Source organism: Habropoda laboriosa, unplaced genomic scaffold (genome assembly GCF_001263275.1).
Source record: "Habropoda laboriosa isolate 0110345459 unplaced genomic scaffold, ASM126327v1 scaffold32, whole genome shotgun sequence".
NCBI classification, from domain to species: Eukaryota; Metazoa; Arthropoda; class Insecta; order Hymenoptera; family Apidae; genus Habropoda; species Habropoda laboriosa.
Genome location: NW_017100135.1, coordinates 327,454 through 336,226, shown reverse-complemented (window position 1 = coordinate 336,226; position 8,773 = coordinate 327,454). Strand labels below are relative to the sequence as shown.

The 8,773-nt window shown below is 26.5% G+C and overlaps 2 protein-coding genes across 2 annotated transcripts; one reads left to right on the top strand and one right to left on the bottom strand.

The window, feature by feature from the left end:
- Window positions 1–406: 406 nt before the first annotated feature.
- Window positions 407–5,681, bottom strand: LOC108578704 (GON-4-like protein). Its single transcript, XM_017942085.1, is given in 14 exon segments — window positions 407–457; window positions 521–1,258; window positions 1,488–1,716; window positions 1,846–2,401; window positions 2,468–2,605; window positions 2,608–3,244; window positions 3,476–3,607; window positions 3,672–3,864; window positions 3,926–4,243; window positions 4,335–4,534; window positions 4,608–4,783; window positions 4,866–5,137; window positions 5,216–5,477; window positions 5,480–5,681. Coding segments are annotated over 14 exon segments (4,089 nt in total). The 5' UTR covers window positions 5,667–5,681.
- LOC108577170 (ejaculatory bulb-specific protein 3-like) lies at window positions 5,674–8,416 on the top strand. Its single transcript, XM_017940315.1, has 3 exons — window positions 5,674–5,722; window positions 7,601–7,711; window positions 8,259–8,416. The coding sequence occupies exons 1-3, from the start codon at window positions 5,674–5,676 to the stop codon at window positions 8,414–8,416; spliced, it is 318 nt and encodes a 105-aa protein (XP_017795804.1).
- Window positions 8,417–8,773: the final 357 nt, after the last annotated feature.

The window sequence follows — 8,773 nt, the reverse complement described above, 5'->3', positions numbered from 1 at the left end:
AATCATTATTTTTATAAAATTTTAAAAACTTCAATAGAATATTAAAAATTGTTAAAATTGAATTTAATGATTGAAGTTTTATATGTTATAAATAAGGTTTCATACAATACCTTTTTAGTTTACATTTTATAGAATTATATCAAGTGTTATACATGTATTATATTTATTTTGTATTTGCTTTAAACATCTTTATCTTCATGAAATATTTTTCATCATAATAAGTCATGTGTGGAACTAATAACAACAGATCTATGATTAAATATAAAAGCAAGTTTATTATTATGTTATAAAATGAGTAAATTTAACATTATACTTGATAAAATCATTGTTTATTTACCTATGTTCATTCAGTGACATTTTGTGATAAGATTAAACAAGATTGCATGTTTTCAAGTAAAGTATTTACTTACATCATTTTTTCTAATAATGAAAGAAGCGTTTGACACCTTTCTTTAACCTACAGAAAAATAATAAATATATTATACTGAAAGTACATGAAAGATAATATAAGAAAACTTACTTGATCCGTAGTGCGATCACCTAATGTTTTACTGACCATAGCAAGTGTTTTTTTAGAATATTCTTTTTTAATAGCTTGCAATAAAATCATATCTTCTTGTCGTGTCCATGGTTTAGTATTTATATCAATGTCTAAATCAACAGTATTTTTCATTTCATGAGATATGTTAACTTTGTTTGCACAGTCATTTGATATCTCAATTTCCATACTTAATGTATTTTTTTCTATTTCTTTTACAGAATTTTTTGTATCTATGTACAAAGATTCATCTATTTTCATATGATCAGTAATATTTGAATCTGTATATCCTAGTTTCAGTTCTTGTTTATCAATTTTTTTTTCTCTTTTATTTTTACATTGCGTCATACGCATTTTTTTAATATTTACATCTATATGATTTATTTCGCTTCCTGATCTTTTTAAATTTTTTTTTTGATCTGCAGATTTTGATGGGGATTTCATAGTCTTTTTAGGCTTTATAATTATTTTTCCTCCTTCATTTTCTTTAGCTGGTGAACTTTTTGATATGCAAGATTTTTGACATTGTTCTTCAGAATGAAATTCATTCTTTGAAGATTTTCTTCGTTGTCTGGATGAAATGGATGGAACAAATTTATCAGCTGTTTTTAAAGATACACGAGCAATGTTCTCCAATTTTTCTTCATCAGCACCAGGAAAAATAATTTTAGCAGGTCTTAAACCTTCAGATGTTTGGAGATAAATTTTTCCATTCAGGAACTGTGAAATTTATTTTTTAATTTGAATTATTAATTTATATACTATAAATATATGAAGTAGTTTCAAATAATACTTGTGGAAACATTAAGTTTTATTTGAAAAAAGTTATTAATATATTCGTAATTAAAACACCTATTTTATGTAATTATTAGTTATGTTTTGTTTCACTTGTATTATATGTTTGAAACTACTATAAAAGAAATACAAAAACATAAAAAATATAATATACCCTTGTGCCGCAAGATACACAGTGTTCAGAACTATTTTTACAAGTAGAATCATCGCCATTATGACAATTGCATCTGCAATTTTCTCCACCATAAGGATCTTCCTGAGATGCTAGTACAGGCAGTTCTATATTTTCGTATAATTCTGGTGCATCTTCAGTATAAACTTTATTTTTATCGTGCGGTCCCACTGGACACGTCAAGTTTTCAAACATATGAGATGCAAACAAGCTACAAAATAATAAAATAGGCATTCAAATATTCATAAATTTTTTACTATTAATGTAGTTGTTTCCATATTGTAGGATTCATATCTCTCTTTGTTTAAGTTATGATTGTCAGTAACATTATCTGCATTACCTTTCCGGTGGTTTAGCAGTAGGTAATATTTGTAAAAATAAGTCCATGACAAAAGGATGTCCCTTAAGTATAGGACCCATGGTTGTATGAACATGTTCTAATGTTGTTTGTGGATCGGATGAAAGTTGCGTAATAGCTTGCATCATTTTTGCTATACGAGAAGGTTGTTTAGCAAAATATATTTGAGCTACATTAATAAACTCCCTCATTTTTTGAAGCATTATATATTCTATTGATTTATCCATCATTGCAGCTTGATGTGGCTTTAAGAACAATAAAAAGTCTGTACAAAGCTCAGGATATTCATGTAATTTTTCACACATATCACGATACAAATCGATAGTTATTGCATCTTTATCTTTTTCAGATTTTTCCATACTTTTTTCATTTTGCAAGGAAATTGACGTATTAGAAAAGGGTAATTCGTTTTCGATCTGATTAACACTATCCAATTTCTCATGATAATCTAAATATAATTTTATCACAGATCGAAATGTTTCTGGATTATTTGACTCTAATGTTAAATGTAATTTCTGGAGATATGATGCTGCAAATTCTGTATAAAATAATAATTTATTAATGTTGAATGTAAATATACTACAATTATTAAAAGGACACGTACTTGAACTTCTTTCTTCTTCATTTAATGGATTTTCAGATTCTAAAAGTCTTTTAATATTTTCTAATTCTCTGGCTTCTTTAGCTTTCTTTCTGCTGATAGAATCTTTTCTTATAGTAGTACTAGCTAGCATTAACTCGTTGATATTTTCTCTAAATTTTTATCTAAATCATTTTTTTCTCGAGACTTTAAATTGTTGCAATTAGACGATAAACCTTTTGGTCCTAAAACTTGAGCCATTAGCTTCATATTCTGTGCACTTCTTGTTTTTGCTAATCTAGGTGTAGTTTTTCGTAGTTGTGGTAATTCTTGTATCACTTCAGATTTTTTAGAAAATTTAGAATGTTTTGATGTAATTGGATTTGTAAATACATCGTTCTGAATTTCTTTTAAACCATTTCCACCTACTTTTTCCTCCTTTTCATCTTGTGTGGCTATAATTTTTAAAGAGGTATTGCGGTGCAATATACGCTCTTTATTTATTATATTAGAATTACGTAATTCATAATTAGTTTCTTTGTTCGATATATTCTTTAAAATTTCCGAATTTGCATTTTCATTTGTATACGAAGTGTCCTTGGATGTATTTTTATTTGTTGTCTTTTGATTTATATTTGCAGGTAATAGTTTTGGTAAAATATTAACTGGTTTGCACAAGAAATGAGTATTAGAAGCAGTAACATAGTTTTTGTTTCCGTTTATAAAGCAATCTTTTTTCATAAGATCGTTGTATGAATTCAATATATGTTTTCTCTTTAATAAATCAATTTTCTGTTCTGACTGTGTGAACAAATATAATGTAATAAATATATTGACATAAAATAAAGTTATCATACAAAATTTGAAATATTAATACTATTACTATACATATACTATATAATAACACTATTACTAATTGAAAACATTTATTTTTCATAACACAACAATTAGGAAAATAATAAACACTAATATATGAAACAGAAAAAAGTAGTAATAAAATATTAAATATAAAATAAATATTTTGTATTGAACACTTACATTATTAAGATACATCTGCCACTCCAAAGGTAAAAGACTGGTTGGTTGATCTTTAGGTGCTTTGAGATCATATTCCAATGTTATATAATGTATTGTTCTAGGAGCACAACCCTTCTCGAAGTAATGCTGTTATAATATGTACTTATATATTTAATCCAGTTAGAACAATTACATATTTAATATTATATACCTTTATTGGGTTTGCATCTTTTGCACATCGACGCTTTTGAATGTGATATAGTAATCTTTGAGGTTTTCTACATGGTATTAAGTATTGAATAATTAACTGCACTGCATCCATTAGTTGAAGTTTTTTACTCTTAAATTTCTTTGGTTTAGATGTAACAATAGGAATAAATTGTTCTAAACCTAATGCAATTAAACTAAGAAAACAATTTACATAAAATATAGTTTAATCTTTTATAGTACACCATATTTACTTACTTCTCTTCAGACTTTAAGTATGGAGATTGTATAAATTTAATCATTTCACTTCTGAAAGGCATATGAGGCAAAAGTTGAGGATACATTAAAGCTTTGCTTTCCATAAATAGCTTTTTCAATTCTGGATGAAATTTAGGAAGGTATGACCACTTATTTGTGAAATATATTTTTTTTATTGCATCCTCATCTGCAATAGCTTTCTTAAAGTCTTCGCAAAATTTTTCATCCAAAAATTTATTTTCCCAATCAGACACTAATTTTAAAGCATCTAATAAATTTGCTACATTGAATGCAGAACTAGGACCATTACTTAAATACCTGATACAAATGACACAAATTTAATATGTACTTAATAGATTATATATTCATAATGCTTGTATTCATGTATATTGCTTGATTATAAACTTACTTTATACTATTTAAATTTTGTTTGCATATTTTTGATTGAGAATGTAAATCAGGATGCATATATGTGTTAACAAAATGTTGTACCATTAATTGAACATGTTGACGAAATTGAACTGCTAATAACTCCCGTTGTTTCGTATTTATTAGATTGGGAAGTTCAGGTTCTTTGTAAGTAGGTAATAAATTTGCTACAGAACAATTCTAAATTCCACAATTAAAACTGTAGTAAAATTGTACTTCTAATTAAAGTATAGAAATTACATTTTTATCTTACCATAATGTTATTTTCAATTGAAGAATTTGTATTTTCTAGAGACTTCCGCTTTTTTGAAATATCCTGTTCTTGTTTTGAAAATGTATCAGTAAACTCAAATAATTCTGCAATCAAATTATTTAATTCCTTACGAGTAACTTTTACAGCTTTATCTGCTCGTAACTCTTCCTTATCCACTGTAAACGTATTATTTATATAATTTACATTATTCTAATAATCTGCATAGTCTAAAAAATGTACAATGCATATTACACATACAAAATTCTATTTCTTCATCCTCTAAAATATTATATTCTGGATCTGCTTCTGGGTCATCTTCTACTATGGGTTCTTGAGTTAATGGTTGTGTAAACTCTTTTAAAAAATTATCCCAATCTTCATCTACTTCACAATCCCAATCATACATATCAGTTGTTATATCTGGTGGTATAAATGCTTGTTCAATTTGTTCTAAAGGTGTCTCACTTAAACAAAGCTTTGAACGTGTTCTTTGACCAATACTTTCCTCTTCTGTTAGAACATGAGGAATACTAAAAAAAATATTAATTGAAATTAAAATTTTGTCAATATAATTTGTACAATTATTATATAAATGAACATTAATTTACTCGGGAATTTTAAATATTCCTTCTGGGTCATATTGAACATATAGTGACTTAGATTGTTCAACTGAAGATGAATCACAATGATTTACAGGTGTTAAAGGTTGAGAATCCACATCACTATTTGTTGCATTTTCTACTTCTCTTTCATCATCACTTTGTTTATCTTGCTCTGGATTATATTCTTCATCAGAAGAATCTTCTGGTAATTCTTCTGTGATTAGTGCTTGAACTTCAGTGTAGCACATATAAAATATATTCAACCATACTTGGCTTTTGCTCGTGTTAATTTTGGTTCAAAAGGTACATCATCTTCTGCATCATGAAGACGATTTTTAACCATTGCCATTACATGTTCATTAGTAATAACATGTTTCAAAATATTTTTGACATTTGTGGCAGTTAAATTTGTTTTAGCTGCCTTAGCATCAAGCTGCCTTTCAATTTCTTCTTCCATTTCATTAATGACTGAAGAAGTTTCTTCGACAGCATCCCTTTTATGTTTACTAGGGAGTACATAATTGTCAACTTCAGAGACATCGATTTGCAAATCAGCAGTTTCTGAATCTGAAGATTCATCACTATTAACATCATCAAAATCAAAGTTAAATGAAAATGATAGATTACACTGTTTTGTTGATTCATTCAAAGAAACACAAGAAGGTGAAGGATTTTCTTCTTCAATAGTATTTTGTTTGAAAGATTCGTTCTCCCTAAAATATTGAAATACAAATAATACTATATTAATTAAAATATGAATCTTTTGCAAAAAAAATATTAAAATAATTATTAAAAAATACACTAACATTATCTTTTTACCATCAACGTTCGTTACATGATTTATCAATGACTATTAATAAATTTACCACTTTCTTATAATTCATAGCATATTTGATTAAAAAGTTTTATATATGAAACCTACTGTAGAAATAGAAACACTCAAATATACTTGTAAATCTTACAGAAACACATTTAATACTGTACATAAAGTGGAAAATTATGGCTAATTCAACAATTGACAGGTTATACGGAGTGCTTAATCTTTACTGTACAACCACTTACAATTGTTAAAAATATTTTAGTTATTTAAATTTATCACGTATTTGCTAATTTACCAGATTTCCTGTAGAGGTACAATGTTTGATGTTTAACATTTTTCTCTTATTCATCATTACAATCTTTTATTACAGTACGCGATTTCATTTTTAATAAAATACAAAAGTTAAATTTAGAAAATAAACATTTTTCACTTAAGTAACAAATTATAGCTATGAATTTTCTAGATTATGTTACAAACATTTAAATGATTACTAAATTATAGTATTTTAATTTAAGTATTGAATTTCACAACCTGTGGTATCTTAGGCTAGATCAATAACTACTAACTCTCGTTAATTCGACAATAATTTTTATAATTTTCAAAGTAGTTAAAACTAACTATTGTAATTTTTAGTATATGTGAAATTCATAAGTATTCAAACAAAGAATTTTGTTTAAATCTGCGTATCAATAATTTAAAAAATTTTTGTTAAAATTAATTCAACAAACATTCATGAATATAATGTTAAAGTTCGATTAATTTATACGCATTTACAATTTACACATATTTATAATGTTACAATATATTTGTTAAATGTTTGATTATTAAAGCACTTTATTTAATCCTAATATTTTCGCATAAAGTGCTTCATATTTATACGAAAATGTACAAGCTGTAATAATGAAATATTATACGTAATAACATAATCACTTTTATATAAGTCAAATTTACGTATTAATATTTTTTTCCGTTATACATGAATTATATAAAAGTTTAAAAATTTGCATTTCTTTTTAACTATAACTTTTTTTAATAAATTTAGGATTCTCCTAATTTTAAAATAATATTCTATCTGATTATTTATTCCTTATATATAATAAAGAGTCATCCATATTTTCTACAAAGAATATTTACGTGGATAAAATTAAAAATTACATTCTAACACTATGCTTTATCATTTCAACACAAAATTAAAACATCAAAAAGTGAATTGTTTGTCAGAGAAATTCAATATTACATATCTGCAATGCCATTTGTGACAAAGAGAAAATTGATGTTATCACGATCTTTCGAAAATTGCTTTCCATAATCGATTTAGAAAGTGGAATCCACAATAACAAATTGTTCTGCCTATTTATATGCAATTATCACCCCCAAACAGGGAACGAAATATAAGGACGAATTTCAGTGCTTGGAATAGCCAGTTTTATTCCAGTCGTAGATTTGTATATGTATAAGACAGGACTAAAATTTCTAAGTTTCATTTTTTCTTGATTTTTCCATATTGGAATTAAAAATGAAAGGACATATTTTTCTTCTTTTTACCGTTTTCGTGTTGACAACTTTTGCAGAAACGCAAGATCGTATTCCAAACCTCCTGATGAATAAACAATATGTTGAAAAACAGATCGATTGTATTTTGGATCGAGGTCATTGTGATGCTATAGGAAGAAAAATCAAAGGTGAGATTTAAAATGCGAGATATTTATTAAAGTTTACTTATTTAGTTTGCCTTTCTTCGTAGTTTGCATATGATGATAAACAGTGAAACATATTTAATTTATGTCATAAAAATCGAATGAAGAATAATCGAAAATTTTATTTTCTCTACCAAAAATTCTACTTATATCGTGGTAAATTTTAGTCAACTAAAATTTTAGAATTATGGTTGGGTGCAACTGTTTTTTGTAAGTTCAAAAAAGATTCACTAAAAAGCAGATATTTCTTTCTGTGTAACAATTTACCACAAGGAGTGGATTTCTTGATAATTTTATGTGAAACAAAGAGAATGATAAGAAATGCAATAATAAAAAAAAAGACATTGTGAAAATACCCTCATAATAATGTTTTGCTCTTTCGTTTTACCAAAAACAGTTGCATATTATTAATAAATACATGCCGTTATGATTTATCGACGATATTTATCTTAGCAAGAAGTATTTCACACAGTCAAGTACGGATTTAACAATTGAATTGTATTATTTATAAATTTTGTAATGATTGTTGCAGAATTGTTACCAGAAGCGATAAACAATTATTGCCGACGTTGCACATCTCGAGAAGTAGCACAGGCACGCACATTGATCACATTTATGCAACAAAATTATCCCCAAGCGTGGAATCTGATTCTACGACGTTACGCGGCAATGCAACGTTATTTCAATTAGGATGGAAGAATTCCGTAAAGCAACAATAATTGATGAAATAACAACTCGCTGAAAGGATGTATTTGAAGAAATTTTGAAACAACTAATAAAACTACCTTTTACAATAATATTCATGATTTTCTCCTTTGTGAAAGCCTTCTAACATTTAAATAAAATATGATATAAAGTATTTTTTCTATAATTATACGTACTATATGTATATGCAAGTTTCTGTATTATTCGAATATTTAGCATTATACAGAGTGCGGCCAAAATAGTAATAAAGAAATGATTCCTTATGTAAAAATGAATGAAAGGTGTAGAATGAAATTGTTTCATTTGAGATTCAGTTATCGAGATAGTCAATATTGAAAATTA

Excerpts from the sequence above, each read along its gene's own strand:
- LOC108577170 (XM_017940315.1), top strand. The coding sequence starts at position 5,674 with ATGACTGAAGAAGTTTCTTCGACAGCATCCCTTTTATGTTTACTAGGG. Across the intron at positions 5,723-7,600 it reads CCTTTTATGTTTACTAGGGA|AAACGCAAGATCGTATTCCA; the intron begins GTACATAATTGT and ends CAACTTTTGCAG. Across the intron at positions 7,712-8,258 it reads TATAGGAAGAAAAATCAAAG|AATTGTTACCAGAAGCGATA; the intron begins GTGAGATTTAAA and ends TGATTGTTGCAG.